This window comes from Azolla caroliniana, unplaced genomic scaffold (assembly GCF_043228905.1).
Source record: "Azolla caroliniana isolate FFs.n. ecotype wild unplaced genomic scaffold, voAzoCaro1.0.p SCAF_3, whole genome shotgun sequence".
In the NCBI taxonomy this organism is placed as follows: domain Eukaryota; kingdom Viridiplantae; phylum Streptophyta; class Polypodiopsida; order Salviniales; family Salviniaceae; genus Azolla; species Azolla caroliniana.
The window spans coordinates 10,422,917-10,447,293 of record NW_028230438.1 but is presented as its reverse complement, the minus strand read 5'-3'; the positions used below and the strand labels follow the sequence as shown (position 1 = coordinate 10,447,293).

General features: G+C 40.2%; 2 protein-coding genes and 1 non-coding gene across 3 annotated transcripts; 1 reads left to right on the top strand and 2 right to left on the bottom strand.

The window, feature by feature from the left end:
• Positions 1-7,966: 7,966 nt before the first annotated feature.
• LOC147866221 (uncharacterized) lies at positions 7,967-11,844 on the top strand. Its single transcript, XM_087316593.1, has 6 exons — positions 7,967-8,135; positions 8,779-8,927; positions 9,245-9,394; positions 9,827-9,980; positions 10,360-10,636; positions 11,427-11,844. The coding sequence occupies exons 1-6, from the start codon at positions 8,099-8,101 to the stop codon at positions 11,632-11,634; spliced, it is 975 nt and encodes a 324-aa protein (XP_087172719.1). The 5' UTR covers positions 7,967-8,098; the 3' UTR covers positions 11,635-11,844.
• A 993-nt stretch (positions 11,845-12,837) lies between these two features.
• Positions 12,838-12,909, bottom strand: TRNAW-CCA (transfer RNA tryptophan (anticodon CCA)). Its single transcript has one exon. It is a non-coding gene; the product is annotated as a tRNA-Trp (tRNA).
• A 1,264-nt stretch (positions 12,910-14,173) lies between these two features.
• Positions 14,174-19,688, bottom strand: LOC147866219 (solute carrier family 40 member 3, chloroplastic-like). Its single transcript, XM_087316592.1, has 13 exons — positions 19,485-19,688; positions 18,538-18,757; positions 18,393-18,456; positions 17,716-17,840; positions 17,514-17,603; positions 17,225-17,410; positions 17,043-17,117; positions 16,855-16,956; positions 16,636-16,750; positions 16,064-16,210; positions 15,775-15,881; positions 15,110-15,223; positions 14,174-14,589 (listed from the first exon to the last, which is right to left on the bottom strand). Exons 1-13 carry the CDS (start codon positions 19,598-19,600, stop codon positions 14,275-14,277), a joined length of 1,776 nt encoding a protein of 591 aa, XP_087172718.1. The 5' UTR covers positions 19,601-19,688; the 3' UTR covers positions 14,174-14,274.
• Positions 19,689-24,377: the final 4,689 nt, after the last annotated feature.

Below are 24,377 nucleotides of genomic sequence, written 5' to 3'. Positions count from 1 at the left end.
GATGAGCAGAGGGTGGCGGTACGCCAGTTGGTGGCACGGCTGGATGATGACCAGTTGGACAACCAACTCCGCTTCGAGAAGTACGAACGAGAAAGGCAACGGCAAGAAATGGCCAAGAAAACTGCGGCGATTAGCATAAGTGACGAGGAGCCATCTTCAGAACAAACGTCGATGACAGCCAGGGAAAACCAACCAGATAGTACGCAAGAGGAGCCGCTAGAGGAAGGTCATCGGTAGACATTGGGGCACGCCAGACAGCAAAACCAGGAGATGCCAAGGTTAGTTGAGCCGAAAAAGGGGGAAGAGCCGGTAAGATTAGTTGAGCCGGACATGGAGACAGAGCTAGTGAGACCGACGGAGACACCAAGGCCGGGTGAGTTGGAAAAAGAGGAAGAGCCAGTCAGACTGACGGAGCCGCAGGCGACGGATGCCCACCCACAGCAGACACAGCCAGGCCGGAGCGACAAGAGGAGCCGCCACAGCTGCAGGAACAACAATAGGGGGAACAACAACAGCCGACGACAGAACAACTTCCTGAGGAACCATTGGAACCCTTAGATCAAAGTATTCTGGACATTTTGGAGGATGAATGAAGGCCGGATAGTGGGATTCGACGTACAAGGTACTGTCCCACGAGCGTGCCATGTGTTAGCCGGCCGGCAAGCGAAGTCTAGAATGGGAAACGAGGGAATAATTAATAACTGGGAGCTAATTATATATTTATATAGAATTATTATGATTTGAGAAGCGAAAGGACAGACACGGAATCGGTATGCCGATCCGGATCCGGACTGGTTCGTAGCCAGTTGCCGGTTGGCACCAGTTTGTACCTAAAGCCGGAGACCTATCAAAAGGGTCGGCTAGATTGTAATCATTAGTGGATAATTAATAGAGTGTTGTTGTTCTGTATCTAAATCATTGTTAATTATCGTTCTGCGCTAAGTGTAAATTATCCTACGCGTGTATTGTGACTAATGATATTGCCGCTAATAACTCATTAAGGATCCGTTAATAGTCGGTCTAACTCTATCTCACCGCAACACCCTTTGGTGAAGTGTCTCAAGGAGACACCCTGTGTTAGGCCATTGTCTGGCCCCTAGCGATAACACTTGACATCAATTCCACCATGCATGTCTTGCGGAGGTTCCTCGACAACAGGAAAACGACCAAGTCCGGTTGCAATAGGAGCCATGTCGTTGAATGCTTCCTGTTATCCACCTTCCATATGCTCCTACAAGTCTATTCCACCATTAGGAGGGTTTGCTTTGTAAGTAAGTCTTTGTTTTGGGTCAACTTCAATACACTCTCATGCTTTGATCAACTCCGGAGCTATCTTGGTTGGAGACACACAATGCGATAGTGGATTGGTGAAATCGCGACATCAATTTTCCGGTGCGGCCGATTCCGGCTTGGTCGTTATTTCAGGACATCTCTATTCCTGTCGACAATTTGCCTGCACGATATAGCGACTTTTCGAATATATTCGAGGCGGGAAATGCAGATCGGTTACCGGCACATCGCCCCTATGATTGCCCAGTCGAACTCCAAGCTGGCGAGCATCCACCATTCGGCCCAATCTATGGGCTATCGAAACCCGAACTTGAGACTCTCCACACATATCTAGCTGACAACCTTGCGAAAGACTTCATTCAACCCTCCAAATCACCGGTCAGGGCCCCAATTTTATTTGTCAAGAAGAAGGACGACTCATTACGCCTATGTGTGGATTGTCAGGGTCTCAACAAAGGTATGGTGTATAATCGTTATTCCTTGCCCTTAATTCCAACGCCCCTCGATCAACTCCGAACTGGGTGTATCTTCTCCAAAATCGACCTACGGGGAACCTACAATTTGGTGCGCATCAAGCCTCGAGACGAGTGGAAAACGGCCTTTCGGACACGCTATGGGCATTTCGAGTACAAGGTGATGCCTTTCGGTCTTACCAACGCCCAAATAGTCTTCCAACACATGATGAACGATATATTTCAAGAGTACCTCGATCACTTCGTGGTAATCTACCTTGACAACATCCTAGTTTTTTCTTCCAACTTAGAGGAGCACACACAACACATCCGACTGAGCAAACTTCGGGAATATGGGCTTTACGCCAAAAGTGAGAAATGCAAATTCGATCGAACCTCTATCAGATTCCTCGGTTACATGATCTCACCCACCGGGATCACAATGGATAAGCGCAACGTAGTGGCAATCACTGATTGGCATCTCCCGACTCGATTGAAAGAGGTACAATCATTTCTTGGTTTCGCAAATTTCTATAGAAGATTTATAGACGGGTTTTCTTCCCTCGTGGAACCTCTCATCCAACTTACTTGAAAAGATACTCCATTTCTCTGGACCCTTGCAGCACATAATGCTTTTGAGAACCTCAAAGCAACTTTTCTCTCGGCCCCTGTGTTGGTTCACCCCGACCCCAAGAGACCCTTCCAGGTTGAAAACGATGCCTCCGACTTCACCATTGGCGCGGTCCTGTCCCAACCAGCCGAGGATGGCACACTACATCCGATCACCTTCTACTCCTAGAAGTTTACAGCTACGAAATCAATTATCTGGTCTACGACAAGGAGCTTGCAGCTATCATCTCTGCCTTCCCTGAATGGAGACCCTATCATGTTGGGGCCCAACAAGAATCTTATCTACTTCACCACTAGTCGTACGTTGAATCAGAGGCAGGCTCGTTGGTCATCTTTTCTCGCCGACTATGACTTCGTAATCTTGTTTCGACCCACATTCAACATGGGAAAGCGGATGCCCTCTCTTGGCGACCAGATTTTGCACTACGCCTAGATGAAAAGGCATATTCTTAGTAATCGCATTGTTTATTGCTGTCCGATCAACTCCATATGTGTCAAGATTCGAACTCTTGACATAACCATGTTGTAATCGAGTGTTATGTGTTAACCACACATCTAGCATATAATCATGTATATACTTCCTCATTGTAGGTTTTAGCTAGCATCATGTGCATAATTTCTCCCTTGTATTATTAACACTTGGCACATGCATGCGTACCTACTGCCTACATGCTCTATTGTATCACATGCATGAAACATGTATGCATGCCACTTAGTATAAATAGTTGAGTTCACCTTGAAGGAATTCGAGGTGAACAATGCTAGTCATGGACATATCAATCTAGTATTCTCATTTCGCCCATCTTCTCTCCTTAATTTTCATCTCTATCTTTATGCTCTTGTGTCATCATCCATCGTAGCCTCATCATCTGTGCTCCGTCTTAGTCCGCGCTTGATGTGTCCGTGACAGTTTGTTCACCTTCCAACTAGAAGCATCACCCGTCTTCGTCATCGCCTTTGCTTCTAGAGTTACCATCGTCACCGTACCATCATCAACATCGCTTCATTTCCTATCTTCCTCGTCGTTTCTATCTCCTAGTTTCTTCTCATAATTTTCATTGGCTTTTAGTTCTCCTCATCATTGTCTCTATTTTTTAGTTTCTTTCCCATTCGTGTTCGTGTTCTAGTTCCCGGAGAGGGCCGCACAAGGCCGCTCACTCCCATTGGTGTTCGTGTTCCAGTTCCCGGTGAGGGCCGCATGGTCGCTCACGCCCGTTCGTGTTCGAGTTCCCGGTGAGGGCCGCATGGTCGCTCACACCCATTCGTGTTCTTGTGCCCGGTGAGGGCTACATGGTCGCTCACTCCCGTTCGTGTTCCAGTCTCCGGTGAGGACCGCACATGGTTGCTCACTCCAGTTATTTTTCATGTTCCACATCCCGGCGAGGACCGACATGGTCGCTCATGCCCATTGCAGCTCATGTTCCAGTTCTCGGTGAGGACCACACATGGTCGCTCACGCCCGTTGGTGTTCGTGTTCCAACTCTCAATGAGGACCAACATGGTCTCTCATGCCCGTTGGTGTTGGTGTTCCAGTCTCCGGTGAGGACTACACATGGTCACTCACTCCAACTATTGTTTGTGTTCCAGATCCCGGTGAGGACCGACATGGTTCCTCATGCCCGTTGTTGTTCATGTTCTAGTTCCCGGTGAGGACCACACATGGCCGATTACTCCCGTTCGTGTTCTAGTCTCAGGTGAGGACCGCACATGGTCGCTCACTCCCGTTGGTGTTCGTGTTCGAGTTCCCAATGAGGGCCGCATGGTCGCTCACGCCCGTTCGTGTTCCTGTTCCCGGTGAGGGCCGCACATGACCGCTCACTCCCGTTCGTGTTCATGTTCCCGGTGAGGGCCGCATGGTCGCTCACTCCCGTTCGTGTACCAGTCTCCGGTGAGGACCACACATGGTCGCTCACTCCAACTATTGTTTGTGTTCTAGATCCCGGTGAGGACCGACATGGTCGCTCATGCCCGTTGTTGTTCATGTTCCAGTTCCTGGTGAGGACCACACATGGTCGATTAATCCCATTCGTGTTCCATTTCTCGGTGAGGACAACATGGTTGCTCACCCCCGTTGGTGTTCGTGTTCCAACTCTCAGCGAGGACCGTTCCAATTCCTGGCAAGGACCTCACATGGTTACTCATGCCCCTTGGTGTTCATGCTCCCCGTGAGGACCGCACATGGTCGCTCACACCCGTTGATGTTTGTGTTCCAGTTCTAGCCGAGGACCACACATGGTCGCTCATGCCCGTTGGTGTTAAATACCTCGTCTTGTGGAAGGGTTACTCCTTGTCTAGGGTTTACAAAATACTTTGGAGGTGATCTAAGTTTTTCATCAACAATATCCCCTTAAGCTGACAAACGATTTGGGAAGGCATCGTTGGAGGGGGGATAATGTCAAGATTCGAACTCTTGACATAACCATGTTGTAATCGAGTGTTATGTGTTAACCACACATCTAGCATATAATCATGTATATACTTCCTCATTGTAGGTTTTAGCTAGCATCATGTGCATAATTTCTCCCTTGTATTATTAACACTTGGCACATGCATGCGTACCTACTGCCTACATGCTCTATTGTAATACATGCGTGCAACAAGTATGCATGCCACTTAGTATAAATAGTTGAGTTCACCTTGAAGGAATTCAAGGTGAACAACGCCAGTCATGGACATATCAATCTAGTATTCTCATTTCGCCCATCTTCTCTCCTTAATTTTCATCTCTATCTTTATGCTCTTATGTCATCATCCGTCATAGCCTCATCATCCGTGCTCCGTCTTAGTCCACGCTTGGTGTGTCCGTGACAATATGTTTGCAACCTACATGCTGCATGATGATTCCTTGCTCTACGAAATCCCCCAAGCCACCGTGTCAGACCCATTCGCTACCAACATCCTGGCATACATCAACGACCCATCCCAAGGAATGCAAAGCTTAGAACTCAATCACTTTACAACTCGGGATGGGCTACTCTATCGTAATCACCTACATTACGTACCAGCTAGATCATGTCGCACTCGAGTCCTACAAAATTGCCACGGTGACCCTCTTGTCGGCCACTTTGGGGTCGCGAAAACACTGTAGTTGCTATCTCAAGGGTTTTGGTGGACCCAAACTTGGAAATTTGTCAAAAAATTTATTAAGACGTGTGACGCCCGTGCCCGCTCCAAAGCGGCTCACCATCATCCATACAACCTTCTCCACCCGCTTCCACTTCCCAGTCGACCTTGGGCCTCTCTCTCAATGGACTTTATAATCGACCTCCCTTGCATCAGTTTCCATGACATAGTGCTAGTGATCATCGATCGGTTTTTGAAGATGGTTTACTTTGTCCCATTAGAAAAAAAGTATGACTTTTGAAAGGTCTATCATGATTTTGTGAATATTTTATATGTTTCATAAGCATTATTGCTTTGCTCAACAATCTCACGCAACTATATGCTTTTGAAAAGTTACCTTGTCAAAATAATGACCTATGCATCACATTTGAGATGGAGGGCTTCTATCCATTGTTATCAACAAGCATTTAGCAATAAAGAAATGAGGTGCATGGGAGAGAAATGTTTCTACAAACAAAAACACATTGTGTCAAATATACGTATTTAAAAAGTAACTACAAAATATTGTTGGGGACAAAACAAAAGGAATTTTGACTCTTCCGTTTTAGTAGTATAAATTTGTTGAATTTGTTGAAGTGTGGATTTAGATCAAGGTGTCTAGGAAAGATAAATAAATAGAGACGAGAAGGATGCACTTTTTAAAGAAAAAGATACCTCTATAAAATGGCATGTCATAAGAAGAACTTTGTTGAAACCAGAAGAGTACTACTAGATAAGGCACACTATTATGTCACATACAGGTTGCAACAAACATATGTTGTAAATATAAAAATCACATATTTAAGCCGAAAAACGAAAGAAGGGTTCTTTTGTACATGGCTATGCAATTGACTATACGAAGATGCTCAAAAAAAGTGTGGGAAGCCATATCTAGTTTCATTTGTAAAACCGATCCATTAAAGATTAATGTTTGAACTTTGAAGTACATAACACATGGTTGGAGGTTAGGGCTTCCATCCATATAAGGTTTAATTACAATAGAATCATAATGTAGTTCAATCAATAAAAGAATCAACTAAAATTTAATGCTCGAGGTACATAATAGATGGCTTCCGTCCATAAAAGTTTTACCTACCATAGAATCGTAACGAGCATAATCTCAATGATGTTCTCATTAGAATCTTAATGATATCATCAAAACATCACTTATATATTGATTATTGTAGAGAAATGTAATCTACTTTGTAATCTATTATTCTTTTGCCTTTAAGAGAAATAGCATAGTCAAGCCTAGGATAAAAATATGCTTTTTCCATATCCCTCTATAAGGTGTTACAATTATTTAAAAACTTTCACGCTCTACATAATTGAAGCATGAATAGCTTGAATAGGAGGTTTTGGAATAAGGACATAAATTTGGAGACAAGAATGAGAAAATACAACATTTGAATTTTTACGATGCCTCCAATATTTGAGACCATGATCCTCAATGATGTTCTTAGTAAGTCCCTAAATTGGAGCATAGGAATGCCCAACTTCTAAGGACAAGATTTGTAAAGGGAATCGAATTTGAGATGAAGCTTGTGGTAACAGAGGACCAACAACGTAATGAACTCAAATAAGAGACGTTTACAAAACAATGGATTGAGTTTCATCATAATATAAAATGGTAGAATTTAGGAGGGAGAAAGGGAAATGTGAAGAAGATAATTGTCAAGGTCAAATGTGAAAACATACAAAAATAGTTGGAATGGGTTTCATGGGCAAAGCTTTCTAGAAGCTTGAGCATGTCAACTCTGATACCCGAGAGCTACTTCCTATTGCATGACAATTGCATTTTAATAATCAACTTTGCCACATATGTGGTAGTACCATGTAGCAACAATCAAATACATAATCTCAATTGATGAAACATAAGCAAATGTAACCTTTTTTCCATACATGAACTCATTCGGATGACTGACAACTGATGTCTTCTTGCTAAAGTTGTCACATGTTCTCCCAACAAGTGTGTACCCACGTATCAGTTTATGGCATCTTTCTCCATATCAATAATAAGACAAACTATCAACATTTTGTGTTAGCTCCCATGGATCAAGTGAAATCTCCATTGTCGATTGCACCATCACCAGGGTCCCCAATCACAGTCGAAGAAACATGCTCTCATTCCCCAATGAGTCTTGATTTGTTGCAACAGGTGGCAAATACTCTGCCTCGCCTATTACTATATTTGTTGACAAATGGACATCAGTTAGAGGTCGGTGTCTATGCATTGAATCCTAGTTAGCTCATGTGGCCTTCCTCTCCTTCAATCCACCAATTCCCTCGGAAAACTAGACGAGTGAGTGACCGTTGGATTTCCCAAATCAAATCCATAATGCCATATGTTTTTGTTAATCCAATTCTTCTTCTTTGGAACACATACACATGACATACCTCTCAAGGGAATACTCAAAATTTGTCTGTTTTGGGGGTAATAAAGAGTTTTTTGCATTAGACAAAACACACACACTGTACACATTTTTTATTTCTTCATAGCTTTTAGAGAGAGACATACAGATACAGAGGAAGAGAGAGAGAGAGACAGAGCTCTAGAGAGGCAGCGGCTCATCAGGCTATATATTCAAATTAACTGGAAAAACAGAGGATCTGTCACACTCAGTATGGAAGAAAAGAAGCCCCCATCTCATGATCTCCACTGTAAGTTGTTTTATCCCAAAGAAATTTAGATCCGATTTGTTTTTATGCTAAACCTAACTTTAGTATGTTTAAAAACCCACCCAATGTTTACCCAAATTTTAATACATGCCCATGTAGATCCAATTTCATAAATGTTCACTTTAGTATGTTAAGACCCATTAATGTGATTACATATCAATTTTAGTGTATTTGTATTTGTATTGAGATTATATTGGGTCATACTGTGGCATAATCATACCCTACATCATCAATTATCAATACCAGTGTTTCCTGATCGATTTGATATGTAAGTATACGCTATTTACGTCATTAATTAACAATACCCGTGTTTCCTGATCAATTACATATGTAAGTGTACTCTATCTACATCATCAAGAAGCTATACACATGTTTCCGGATTGATTTCACATGTCAAAACGTAAATATATACATCATTGCAGATTGCCTTTTGTTTTCCAATTGGTTTTTGTATTTCATGATGTAAAGATTCCTACCTCATTGCCCTTTTTGTTTCTCCAATCAGGTTTGATATGTCATGCATGCCCAGTTGAAAGATGATGTAAACATTGGGTTGCTATTATAGCATGTCAGAATATTGTCATAGTATGCTCATATTAATGATACTTTGATCAATATATTACAGCAAAGGGTCTATTCAGAGATTGGCATAAGAGTCTAACCATAACACCAATAGCTGGGGTTAGTAATATGTGTGGAGCATTTGTTACAAATCCTGTTAATGTGATTAAAGTTCGAATGCAATTGAATGGCGCATTATCTTCGACAACCCAGGTGAATTTCCATCTCATCTATTTGCAAAAATAAAAATGTTTTTCTGCCTTCCTTAATGGAAGCCAGAGCATAAGTAATTTATAATAAAGAAAAAGGATTACGGAAAATTGCCAAAAAATACTCCTATCTTGTTGGGCACATACTTGAATATCCCTATATTCTCAAAAATTACCAGAATGCCCCTACATAAGAGTAAACTTGGTTCAAAGAAACGTAGGGGTACTTTGGTAAATATCCAACAACAAGTTAGGAGTACCTTGGTGTTTTTCCCATAAAAAACATGCATAGTGGACATCAATCTATGTATATGTGCCTAGGAACCATTGTACAAAAGCTTTCTTTCCGGGATTTTGCATATCGGCAGAAACGAGGGTTTGACTGGGCTCTGGAGGGGAACAGGGGCCGCATTGTTGAGAGAAGCATCATATTCTAGCATCCGCATGGGATTATATGAACCTTTCAAAACAGTAAGAGAGATTTTGTATTTATTGTACGAGTAATCTACCTTCATTATACTATTGTGAATGCACAAATGTATGCATAGTACATAAAATATGTATGTGCATTACCAACATGCATGGCATACATGTAGCATATGTACGTGCATTACCTACATATGTGCAAACATACATGCATTACATAAATGCATGCTTACTGTACATACAATGCATATTACAATTGTACATCCATTGGTGCAAACATACATACAGTACATAAATGCATGCATACTATACATACAATGCATACATACAGTTGTACATCCATATGTGCAAGCATACATACAGTACATAAATGCATGCATACTTGTACATACAATGCATATTACGATTGTACATCCATATGTATGTGAATACAAACATGCATAAGAACATGTTTTCTTTTTCTTTTTGTATCTCTAGGTTTTAGGGGGTAATGATCCAGCACATACACCATTATGGATCAAAGTTTCAGCTGGCGCTTGTGCTGGAATAATCGGGAGTGCCATTGCCAATCCAACTGATGTGGTGATGGTGAGAATGCAAGCACATTCAGTTGTCAGCACAAGGCCCACAGGTATATGAGCCAAATCACAATCTCAAGCACTTGATCTCGCTTTTTGTTTAGTTTTTACCAGAATTCCCAAAACTTTTGGATATCCCCCATGTTTATGGATATTTACTTGGAATATCCCCAAATTTTAGGACATTCAGCAGGATGCCCCAAAGTTTCAAAAACAATTGCCAGCATACCACCAATTTTTGTAGTAAAGAAGGGTATTATGGTAATGTTTCAAAACTTAGATGTATCTGATATATAGCAAGTAGATAACATTGTATCAAAACTTTACCACAACAGGGTATTCTGGTAAAAAGCTGAAAACTTAGGGATATAACATCCATTTAAAAGTTTGCGATATTATTTTTGTTGTAATGTGGTTGTAATATCATCCCAGGGGCTCACCCTACGTGGAATTATAGTGGTCCATTTCAAGCTTTTGCTTCGATTGCTCGAACAGAAGGGATAAATGGTCTCTACCGAGGGTTGATACCAACGATGCAAAGAGCCGCTTTGCTTAATGCAGCCCAAGCCCCAAGCTATGATCATGCGAAACATGCACTTCTCAATGCTGGAATCATGCAAGAAGGCATCTCATGCCATTTAGTGGCATCAATGGTTGCAGGACTCATGTCAGCAATCGTCATTGCACCGGTAGACCTTATCCGAACTAGGTAATGTTCTAAATTGGTAAATTCTGGGAGCAAAAAGTTTTCATCCAATACATGGAATATAGAAAATGCACACACTTTATTAATGTTGGAGGTTGTCATTGTAACAATACCAGCAGCTATTACCTCCAAACCACGTATTAAAAAAAGAATATGGTTGTGTAATTTGTTGGATCGTCTCAAATTTTTGAAATACATCAAATAAACACATGCTTTGTTATGGCCATAGGCATAACCTTAAGGAGTCAATAACTCCCGCCAGATTGTGGATGGACACATGGGAAGACAAGTCTATTTATGTAGCTATGTTATTTAGAGCTTCATGGTAGCTATTCTATGGTGTGGACCTAGAGTTTCATTGTTTGTAAGGCAGCACATGGATTTTGTGACATAGTTTTCTATGACCACCCTTTTAGGGGAAAAGTTTCATTGGTATATACCAAAAAACATTGAGCACCTTCTACAACAAATAAAACATCACAAAAGCATTGCAACAAACTTGAACACACAACCGCGAGGTCCTTACTTTACCATTCCTTCATGTTTATACATTTGATTTCCAATTATGATTAAAACTCATATGAATGAATGATGGCGATGCTTCCACCTTGCACTTTAGTATGTAATCTATTGCGTATTCAGGTCAAATCCCTATCAACACAAGTTTCATCATCTTATGTGAGGTCATGCAACAATTTCAAATCTAATCATCATTAACTTCTTGCCAACCTATAAAGCCAATAACTTTCACATTATGTGTCACATACTCCCTAACACTTTGTTTTCATCTTAGGATCATGCAACAAGCAATTCATCCCGATGGAAAAGGTGTGAGTTACACATCGACTCTTGATTGTTTTTGGAAAACGCTACAGTCTGAAGGATTGCAAGGCCTATATAAAGGATTCATACCTGTTTGGTTGAGAATCGGACCTCACACCATTGTGACCTTCTTCGTATTTGAGCAACTTAGAAAAAGCCTAGGCATATTGCCGCTATGATCAAACTTGAGGAGATGAAGACATTAAAGTTGTCAATTCATGTAATAAATGAACATTGAAGGAATTGTATACTTGTACCAATCCATTTGTTAAGTGGCCGTATTTGAGCAAACCCTAGACTCTAGATGAATGCAACAATTAGTACATAGGAATTACTTACAATTGTTTTTCTTGCAATTCTCACTCTCAGAATATATGAATGAGCTTTTTGGTATGTAGTTTCATAAGGAAGGGGAGAGTATATACATTTAACAAAAACAATATGTAGAAGTTTTTTTAAATTTTAACTCAATTGACACCACAAATGGTGAGAAAAATATAAAATCTTAAAAAAAAGAAAAGAGAAGAAGCACAACAAAGAAAATCAAATCAAATCAAAACTACAAGACAAATGATTGCAAGTGTTTTTATTGGAATCCGAACATCAGCTCCTTGGCATATCTTGGCCCCATCAAGGGGATATCATACTTTGCTGGTTAGAAAGCATGCAAGCATTTGGTGCTTTGCCAATGCTTGTTGAACCAATATAATAATGTTTGTTGCCCAATGCTTGTTGAACCAATATAATAATGTTTGTTGCCCAATGCTTGTTAAACCAATATAATAATGTTCATTGTCAATGCTTGTTGAACCAAGATAATGCTAATTGTCGATGCTTGTTAAACCAAGATAATGATCATTGCCTATGCTTGTTGAACCAAGATAATGATCATTGCCTATGCTTGTTGAACCAAGATAATGTTCCTTGCTGATAATTGTTGTACCACATAACTTTCATTGTCGATGCTAGTTGAACCAAGATATGATGTTCATTGCCGATGCTTGTTGAACCATATATAATGCTCATTCCCAATGCTTGTTGAACCAATATAAATTATTGTTCATTCTTGATCTAATTTCATAGCTCATGCTCCACGAATAAAAAGCAAAAGAATGCATCTTCTTCTTAAACATGTAAAGGGAAATTTGTTCAGTATTTTTTGGTTTCCCCCTTTTTCGTGTTCTTGGGGTGGGCGTATATTGGGGCAAGGTGTTTGGAAAATGATGAAATAACGCTCTTGGGGAACCCTATACATATGTCAAAGTCATTCGAAATACTTTGGAATAAATAAATAAAAACAAGCCTTACACACCGCATGCATAAAAATAATAATAATGAGAAAACAGAAAAATAAAAGGATATGTATAAAGCCAAATCAAAGTTGAACCCGACGTGAATCGAACACGCAACCTTCTGATCTGGAGTCAGACGCGCTACCATTGCGCCACGGATCCATAGTTATTGAATGATTAGTAAGTATAAAACATATAGATGATTTCTATACACGCATCTTTAGCTCTAGAGGAACTCCTTGAGGCCTACTCTTTGTGTCCAGTTCTTCTTCGCTATATATATGTATTACAATTTACACACACTTTGTGTGTATTGAAAGTCCCGGAGGCATTCTTTTCTACACCAAGTTTCCCTTCGCCCATCACGTACTTCTTGTGTGTAATGCTTCATTGATTGCATATTCTCCATTATGCTTACGTGCCACAAAGCGTCGTATTTCTCCCAAATTTACGGGTGCAAAAGCCGATAACATCTCTCATACTTTCGTTGGTGATTCATGATCGCATAGTCTCTGTCTACCTCATCTCACTTTCTTGTGTCCCAATTGAGGCGTTCTCATTTCATCTTCTTCATCATATGCTTTGTGCATTCTAGTTGTTATCTTGGCATTCTCTTATGTAATAAGTTCCCATACATACCATTTTTCTTTCGTATAGCATTACCCGAATTTCTGTATAATGAACAAAGGCTCGCTACTTCTATTACATTGCCTGGTTGGATAATAACTGATTTAGGAAGTAAATACCATCAATATATCTTGTTTCATTTGATTGATGTTGAAACATTCCCATCCATCATTAGGGGTGACAATTTCCTTTTTAAATGTATTTCACTTCAACACATGGTTACCAAATTTTTTTTGTTCTTAATGTGTTATATGTGCATTCATATACCTTCTTTGCATGTGCATGTTGATGCCGATGGTTAATGATAAACATCATTAATATTGTGTATCAATTGTTATTGAATGTCTAGACAAGTGTAGTGTGATTCTTGCACCTACACAATTTTCTTTGAAATGAATTCAACATCCACACATGGTCACCGAATTTCTGCATTTGATATTCCCATCGGTGGCGCAACTTTGTTGTATTGACTCGTATTCATTCAGTATTGCGTCCATTTCTACTCCCATGTAGTCAATACAAGTGGCTGGTAACAGCATTTCATCATCCAGGATTCCAATCAGAACACTGGATTGACAAACTGTTGCCTATCCTACCTTTTTTTTTGGGCTACTATCATAGATACTAATGATGTAAGGCAAGTCCCTAAATATTGAAGACAATACATACCCCTTTTGTGATAAAATAAAAGTTTAAATGTAGAACTCCTTTACAAAGGCATCGTCAGGTACATAGTACACAGTCAAAGGTCCAAGTCCTAAGACAAGTCACTTTTTTCACATCGAAATTCAGTATTTTCATTATACACAGCATTTCCTTACATTTTGTACGAACAAGAATCAGGGAGGAAAAATGTATATTACAATGCGTGGGAGACATTTTTCCCACAATTTTGTTTCTTCAGATTTCTAAAGGTTTGTATGTTGAACTCACGCGTTCAGTGAGATTGAATGATGCCTCATCAGAAACATTTGACATCCACCGATAGTATAGCGTAGCCGCTCCAATTACTGCAGCCATAGAAAGGGCAGCCAAACTCCCAAAGTGTGAAACATCGTTTGCAATGATTGCCACACCCAAAATCAAAAGCTCGGCAAAGCTTGCCAGGGACACTTCCGTGGTTCCTACACTGTTTGCTTGTGAATGGTGTACTGCAGTTTGTAAGATCTGTCCTCCTACTATATCGTATGTGAAATGACCCAAGCGAGAAAGCACCTTTACCACAATAATAAAAGGCAAGCCTTCAGATTCCATGTGCCCATTTTCAGTTCACCGATGAGAAATTATCGTATTATATATATACCCCTCCATTTTTGTGAGAAAGTACTAAAAAATTACCCCTTGGGTATGTAGGATTAATCATTGCTTATATCAGCAGTATAATTAATGTTAGTTAGCTATTATTAGATTGAATAATTAGTGATTAAATAGGCTGATTAGTTACCTAATAATCAATAAGTAGATTAATCAGTACCCTATTAATTGTTAGAACCAAATCACTCGCTGACTAAGCCTAATCAAAATTAGAGGGGTACTTATTATGGGTTTTTGGCCGTTTTAATAAAGGGAGAAGCATTCAAATATCAACTAATCAGTCATCTGATCAATCATTAGAAACCAAATCAAATCACTGACTAATCCATATTTTAATTCTAAGGGTAACTTTGATCATTTTTAGAAAGTCAAGGGGAGTATTCTGATCAAATATGCAAAGAAACATGACGGAATCACTCACAATTACTAGGAGAAAGAATGTGAGCGAGCTGGGATGAGATAGCGAATTGCTCCAATAGATCAATACAGCTACAGCGAGCAATGATGCTTGAAGTACTAGCCCGACCGCACCTGCCTGCTCCCATGAAAAGGTGCTTTTGAAGTCAATATCAAACAACATGTTACATGCATGCAGAACACAGTGCGACGCCATGACTTATAACATTCTGGGACGGGTTCAGTATAGGATGTTTACATCTGGGACCAGGAGAAATCAGTCCTCATTCATTATGGTAACTATGAAGCAACAAATCAAAAGGAGACAACACCCAAATACCCCCAACTTTCTGGTTCAAGTATTGTGTTGAGATTTCAAACGTTCATCAGAATACCCCTCTTTCTGTACAAAACCGATTCCCACCATATAGGAGTGTTGTGAATTTTTTTGAAGTTACCAGTTATGCAAAATGCCTAACAATTTCATGACATTACTACTAGCAAATCAGGCAATTGTGAGTATTTTTAGGGGTCTTCTGATAAAATAACCCAACAAGTTGGCAACATTTGGGTGCTTGCAGAAACATTATAGATTCAGCACAAAAAATTATATAGACTTCCTTTCCTAAATTTTTTACTTCTCTTTAAATCTATAGGCTTTACAAATAAAATTTCAAACAACTAACATACTCTGAGAACTCCAACCCTTCGAACCAAAGCTGCAGAAAGAAAAGTTGCACCAAATCCCATCAATGCTGCCATCCCACTAAATGCTCCGATAATGGATGGATTCAATCCTAAAATGTGAGTTAACAAAAAGAATGCTTAATATATTTTCTAGATCAGAATACTCCATATTCGTAAACAAGAACGCTGGTTAACACTACTTTTCTATACTTTGTTTTTGGAGACATAATACCAAAAAACATGTAGTAAAATAGCATCATTCATTTAATATCGACAGGATCTATGTATGTACCTTTTTGTGTCAGAAACGATGTCATGAGGCTTCCTGGAGCTAAACCAATATTGAAATACAGGAATACAGCTGCTAAACTAGCAGGTAAGGCTGGCTGAGACAAGTATTGTGACCATCCAACCTTGAACATTCGTAGACGCCCGCCATCTGCATTAATGATACACGTCAAATAAAGAACTAGGATTACCCTATGTAATTATTTTGTGAGTGTGTGTCTGCATGCATAAGTTTTAGAAGACCAGATATAATAATAGTTTGGGCTTAGATGCACTGGAGTGGGTAATAAATATATGTTAACTCCAAAATGTATTTGGTTCCATTCTTCCTATATCTCGAAATGTAACAATTATGGATATCCCACCAAAAACATATATATCGAAGCTAGCAAACCAGCCTAGCTAGCTTCATGAATTTGTATGGAAAGTTCTTAACAAATTTGCAATCCAAAGGCAGTAATATTAGAAAGAGATCTTGAATAAAATAATGCACTCCATGACAACAACAAAACATCAGCTATTAGATTTAGGCCTCTCTTGAAGAAAATTTTAAGAACAAATTGTATTTCTTAATACCTTGGTTCACTGAGCATTTCTCCAATGTGTGTGGCATACTTCCAGTAAATTTAAATATTTTTGGCCGATCTAGTACATTTTTCGATAACTTGTTCGTACAGAGCACCAGTAAGATCTGTATCATTCGATCTATGAGTCCACGTATAAGCACCATTGAGGTAATTGGACAATACAATAGAAAACGTGTTAAACTGCAAATGATCGACCAACTGAGCTCACCAAAACTGGAAGAGATCCAATCATAATTGCAATAGCTAGCCTCAAACAAGCCGCAGGGTCATACTTGGCCAGTAATATACCATATAATGAAGTTCCTGTCATCTACATAAGATCAAGAATTTTGTTACATCAGTTCAGTAAGAAGAGATTTAGATATCATTATGCTCTATTAAGTGGAAGAAGCTCACCTCGCAAAGAAGATCAACTCTACAAAGCATTGCATTTGCATCAGCAAGAGCAATAGGACGATTTGCACCTGCCAACTAAATTCCAAATAACATGATTTATGATGTGATATATCATGTCTCTCTCATGTAATTCATCACATTTCAGAAAAAACAAGGTTAAAGCTATAGATAAGAGACTGTACCAACACAACCCAGTCACGTTCAAATGCCACTCCACTTGCTAGTCCGGTTAACCTCTCTATGGCTTGCATTGCTACTAATATAAGAAACCATGGTTGTTGGAGTAAAGCAGATGTAGAATTAGCTGAGACTACATGATTCCGGAGTGCATAAATAATTGCTCCGGCTGAAATCAACTGTGCAACTGTCTGAGATAAAAAAAACATAAATATTATTCATTCAATGAGTATTTACAATTTACTGGTGTCCATCAACGGAAGGAGGCTATCTATCTCTAGAAATTTGAAGTACCTGTATAATGCTAAGGACATTGAATGCAAAGACACGAGGAAGTGTATCCATTTTCGCACCAATCCATGGCCCACCGATAAATATTACTAACTGTATGCAAATAACTTGATTATTACCCAATCTCTTGGTGTCAAGTAAAAGGAAAAACGCTTGACAGATATTTTCCATATACAACTGATGATGTGAATGTGATGCATAATACCTTGCTCACAAAACTAACAACGGCAACCGGAAGTAAACTGTCATGCAGAAGTGCAACGGCTGACGGCCATGCAAAGTTCCATATTTGCTCCACGAAATTTCCGGCAAAAAAGCTTGCATACAAGGCTGTAAGAAAGAAGTAAAGTGTCTATACTTTATAATAAGGTATCATGACAACAAGATAAGTAGACGTGCATGCATTGAGTAGCCATTATGTGGATATACTAACTTATCATATAGCCATTGGAGGAAATGCTCAACAGTAAGCATACCACGGAGACAGATGTGTAAGAACATTTCTTTAGAGGTCTCTGGTACTACCAAGGAGAGATTCCTCGATGTGAAGAGCCCCAATATAGGGATACAACATCAACAGATATCTTCGGTAAGAAGAGTACGAATTGTAATGAGTAGATGACAATTGACAACTCATCAACTTGGTAATATTGGTCATGGGGCTTCATGCATAAGCCCTCTAAACGTGAGTGAACCCTTTACAATAGCAAGATGAATTACCATCCGCAACTGAATTGCTAAGCTTACGTATCTCAATCAAGATGATAGAATGGGCAACAGAAAGTTAACAAGTATATCAAGTTACATATTAAAAAGTGTGACAATCAGAGAGGTATGTTATGTACTCATAACTTTGAGAAAAACAAATTAGAACGAACTTACCATAGAGACCTTCAGGGTGTGCAGGGGTTGCTGCCAAAGCCTCTTGCTCTTCCAAAGATTGTACCTAAATATAACTAAATGCAAATGTTAGCCTCTAGGGAGGGGGCATTAAACATCGAATGATTCAATAGGAATTGTCATATACATGTAATGAAGGCAAGGGAACAAGTTGAGGACTGGCTTCATTATCGGATGTCACTGCATTAGTCCCTTCATTGCTGTTTGCTTCCACACTCGATGTCAGAACAGTTCTCTCTAGTTGATGATGAGAGTCTTGTGGTAGCTCATCATCATCTGTGATGATTTGTGTTGAATCCACAAACAATTCTCGATGAAAACTTTGTGTTGTAAGTCTCAATCTTCGGCTACATAGTCCCAAAATACATCATATTACGATAAGCATGAGCAAAACCCCCTTTTTAAAAATAAAAAGCAAAATAATGAGTAGTCTTGGGACGTTTTTCCCACTATGATTCCCATATTGTGCATCGGCATGTTTTTATTATTTTTCATGAATCTTCCACATTGTGCACAAAAACCTCATGATCTAAATTAGTGCTGGAATACGTGATACAGGAGAGTGAGCTCAATGTAAGCCCAGAAAAAAGATTTCTAACTAGGGTTAGCATCTAAAATGAGCAACCTGAAAACATGTAAAGATTAGCAGAAAAGCGTTACCCATTCAACTGAATTAGTCAAATCAAATCTCATGCATAATAAGATTTTCAGAAAAATCAAAATGAACGCCACTCAACGCAAAGAAAACCCAGCAATGGAAAGCAAACATAAATAACAAGGAATTGCTTTACAAAGTAGGTTTTCCTTATCCATACAGGAAAGCTTAATTATACATAGCCCAGGTAGGGTTATAGAAAATAAACCGCCTAAAACCCAATGAATAAGAGAAAGCAAAAACCAACTAAAAAAGAAGGGGTTTTTACATACCCATTCGACTAAATTAATCGAGGCAAAAGCAATTACATAAAAAATCCTACCCAAAATGTTAATTATCCCAAGAAGAAGAAGAAGAATACACAGAAACTCAACAATGAAAAACAACTAAAAACGGAAAGAAGAAGTCGTTTCACTTACCAATTCAATGGTGGGAGAGACCATTTCTTTTGAGAATAGACCAAAAACTTCTTTTTCTGGTGACGAAGGAGAAGAAGATGAGGAACAGTGCAGAAAGAGAGTGAAGAGGCGGCCATGGCGATATGGCCTTCAACTGAAGAAAAGTATCAGAAATCATGCGGCCAAGGGGGAATGGAATGGATCTACGGAATCAAAACGAGAAGTTCTACTGTCTCTCCAGAAGAATATAAGGGAGGAATTCGGTAATCTCTTCTTCTCCTGCTGCTGCTCTTCTTCTATCTGTTGGTCGGTCTCACAGATTCTTCTTGTTATTGCGATTCCATGGCTCCTTCTTCTGCCTCTTGCTTTTCTGCCACAGACAAACAGAGGCTTTGGTACCTGTAGGTATAAAACAGGGGGAAGGAAAGAGAAGAATGGGTGGATATGGCTGCTTGGGATGTGTGTCCTCCCTCCCTCCATCCAAAATCTTCCTTCAAATCAGTGAATGAATGAATGGGTGGGTGGGGCCCTTGGAATAAAAGACCCCCAGACTCAAAGACCCCCCCAGACTCCCATCCATTTATTTGGCCCCAGATTGACCTCCTCCTTTGTTGCCCGCCCCCCCCCACCAGAGCGCAGACACCTCGGAATCCTGACCTTCAATTTAGTGAATGAATGAATGAATGAATGATGAATGGGTGGGTGGCCTTGGAATAAGACCCTACACTCCCATCCATTTATCTGGCCCCAGATTGACCTCCTCCTCTGTTGCCTACTTGACTAGAGAGCAGACTACTCGGAATCCTGACCTTCAAATCAGTGAATGAAATGAATGAATGAATGATTGGGTGGGTGGGTGACCTTGGAATAAGACCCCAGACTCCATCCATTTATCTGGCCCAGATTGTCCATACAAACCTCCTCCAACTGTTGCCCGCTCGACTAGAAAGAGCAGACTGTTTGGAATCCTGACCTCTTCTTGCCTTCGTCCCTCCCTCCTTATCTCCATAAACACTCGTGCTCTTCATCACCTTCACACTGTGATCTAGAGTGGTCTTCTTCGACTTCCAAATTCCCTCCCCTTTGACACCTTTCTGGAGCTCTATGGTCGCACATCCTGACACTTATACAACTAAGGATTGGTAGATTATGTTTGCCCCTCCTCCTCCTCATCATCATCACATTAGTCAAACAAAGCATCGTAAGTCCATAAAGCATAATGCATCAGGTGAACAATGTTTGAGAGGGGTAGAAGGATAAGCAAAAGGAAGACAGAGTACTCCATGTGCCTTTCAAGTACCAGAGTATCCACTTGATCACGGTCCAGTGTTCTCTTCCCGAATTGCTCATGAACCGGCTAACCACTCCGACAACATATCTGATATTCACCCAGGTACACACCATTACATACATCAAGCTTCCGATGGCAGAGGCATATGGTATCTTCATCATCTCCACATACACCAGTAGTATCAAGAAGTCACCTCCGTTGAACTTCTTCACAAATACGCAGTGGTCGGCCTGCGTCTTGTGGTATCCTTGATCATTCATGAAGGATTCGAACTTCCGGTACCATTGGCAGGGAGCTTGCTTCAGTCTATATAAGCTCTTCTTCAACCGGCACACCAGGTGCTCCTTCCCTTTCTTGACGAATCCTTCTGGTTGTTGCATGTAGATCTCTTCTTCGAAGCTTTCCGGCTCCCCTCGTCAGTTACTAAAACGTGCTCTGCATCATAAAATCTTCGGGGGGCTCTTCTCTCCCTGAGAGGATATCTTCTTCCTTGGTCTTCGGCCACCAGTTCCTCTGTTTATTCTTCATCTGAATCTGATTCGGGGTCTTGTTCAGTTCCGGTGTCCAATTCTTCCTCTTCTTTGGTCGATTTGGTTTCTTGTCTGAATCCGGCCGGTTCTTTGAGTATCATCCGACTTCCGACCGGATGAGTCCTTGTATCTTCTGACTGATTTCGGTCGATCGACCCAGAGTCCATTATCTTTTTCTCCGACTCCCAGTTGGCAATGTTCTTGTTATCCATGAAGACAATGTCTCGACTCGGGAAGACCTTCTTATTGACCAAGTCCCACACTCGATAGCTGAACTCATCATGAACATGTTCACGTTCACAAGTAGAAGGATCACGAAAAATGGAAGGATAAGGAATATCCCGTTTGATTTTAGTAGTTTTTCAGTGATATTACAAAACACATTGATACCCGTATCATACATTCTCAAATATACTATGAAAAAGGTTGAAAATCCACCATTTTCGTGATTTAAAAAAGAAAGAAAGAAGAGGAATTTCAAAACGTTTAGGGTTTAATTTATTTCACAAACTTTACAACCAATGTTTTTTATAAGAAGCGATATTCATAGGAATCAAATGAATTCAAAACACATGCTTTTATATTACTCGATTTGTTACAAGTGGAAAGTAGTTACACTTAATAGCCAAAAATACATTCATGATCACTCCTTTACGGAGAATCATTACTATAACTAATAGATAATGAGGATTCTTCCTCGTCATCCTTGGATGTACCAATCAATGCATTATCTTCATCATAAACCAAATGGTGTGACTCTAGATTATATGCAACTGATCTCGTTTGCCTTTGACTCGAGCCACCTTGTAGACCTAGTAATTTTTCTTTTATTATATCTATTGTTGACTTCCTTAAACATCTAGCTTTTGTAAGCGTGAAGTCGTACATGATCATATCCACATTAGAGATATCAAGGGTTGAGGTGTTACAAATGTTTCGCTTCCTCTTCCTACCTCCCCTTGTCGTTGGGCATTCAATCATCTCCAATGTATACTTACCTATAAAAGCATTTTCACTTCTAATGTTGTAGAAATGCACTTTGATCGACTTGATCGTGTTTTCTATTTCATGCTTTAGAACATCTAAAATTTTACCAATCCAAAATTGGTGGCCATGTGAGTTCTCATCAACAGGTGTTGCAATCAACATCCCTGCCGCAAGCTCTTGCAAATTGCCTTGCCATCTAGCTTCAACTGCTTTGGTCATCCTTGGTCCCACATAAATGTCTCTTTGTTGTGGATGGACCAAACTATCATTAATCGCATTTGTTGGTTGCTCTGGAGTATTATTTACACGATCATGTTGTAGCGACCATGTGAATGGCGTTTTCAAGGTCCAATTATCACCAGATACACAATTGTCAATAATTCATTTCTGATCACCAAAAAATACATCCCACCATGATGTGTCTTGTTGTGCGACATATTTCTTTGCGCCCTCAATATGCTTTCTTTTTTCTGTTAAGGCTTGGAGCCATAGGTGTTTTTGTTCCGATACCAAGTCACTATGCAACTGTCTTTTCTTCTCAATTGGAATTTGTTTAGCTCCATGGACTATTGTACTCGGCATACAAAGTAAGAACTAGCAACCACCTTCAGGTTCCCATTTTGTAGAAGATGAATATTGTTTGGCATACAAAAGCGTAGAACCACTTATTTCGTTTTTCTTTATCATAAAAATGTGATTGAAGCTATATTGTTTAACTGGGCAAGCACTTAACATTCCCAACACCCCCATTTGATATATATCTCTTAAAGTCATATACCTCCTTCAAGTGTAACCCTTTTGGGTGTGGTGTATATGCATCACAAATGACATCAAATAGTTTTGGTAATGTGAAATCATCATGCCGAGACAACTGTCTGGAGAATGTGCTAAACATTTGATCTATATAATCATGTGTGTGGCCAACCAAAAGAAAATTTACTTTCACTTTTCTAAACAATCCTTGGTTGACCAACATACTTAGATAGCTAAACACAGTTGAATTTGCTCTCTTGTCCAAGGAATATCCTTGGATGATCGTTGTATCCAAGGAATATGCATGGTTGGGACTTCGGATTCAACTTTTCTCTCTTGTCCTTTGCAACATGCATGTAAGCGAGACAACCGAACACCTTTAGATGTTGGTAAGACACTTCTTTACCGGTCTATACTCTTTGTGGTGTGTCCATGTCCAAGGGCTTTGAGGGTGATCTGTTTATCACATGTCGTTGTCTTGAGTGGTGAGACCCACAACTTCCGGCTATGGTCGTCTATGAACGTCACGAAGTACTGAGATCGGGCATGTGACTTCGTGTCCACTTGGCATACATTGGTATGTACAAGTTCTCATGGTGCATTCCATCTCGACGGTGGTCTCGACTAGAAAGAGGTTTGGTTCTGCTTGCCGGCCAAGCAATCAGTGCACTTCTCAAGATGCACGTCTTTCACCTTCGGAAAGAGGTTATCTTCGGCAAGTCTTCTCATCCCTTTCTGGCTCACCAACATTTTCGGATGCCACGTTCACTTCGTCCCGGCATATCCGGGCATGCATCAGGTACAATGCGTTGATCTTCCGGGCTCGGGCCATGATTAGGCTTCCTTTGCAAAACTTCATGATTCCGTTCTGTTAGGAATATGTCCCTCCAATGGGAGGAGCCGACTGTTCGGAGAGAGCCGACTATTCGGAGAGAGCTGACAGTCGAAGACAAGGAACAACCGACTGATCGGATGAGTTGGTTGATTAGGGAGACTATTATTAATACTAGATAATAATAGGAATGACAGTAGTAGTGGCTACATTTGTAAATAGCCCATTTAGGGTATGAGTATAAATACACTTAGGGCAAGTTGCGAGAGTGTGTGAAGTGAGAACAGTGTGTGTGATCCTCCGTTGTAGTTAACGATAGAGAAGTGTGTGAGAACGTGATGTGAGTCTGTGTGAGCGGCGATATAGTTGTGTTCTGTAACAGCATACGCCAAGAGCCCTGCGCGGCTGATACACTCGGTGTAGAGAGTGTTATACTCTAATCTCGTTATTGTATATCCACTGTATAGTGAAGCTCCGCTCTCCATGGTTTTCTCTCGCTTTAGGGTTTTCACGTAAAATCT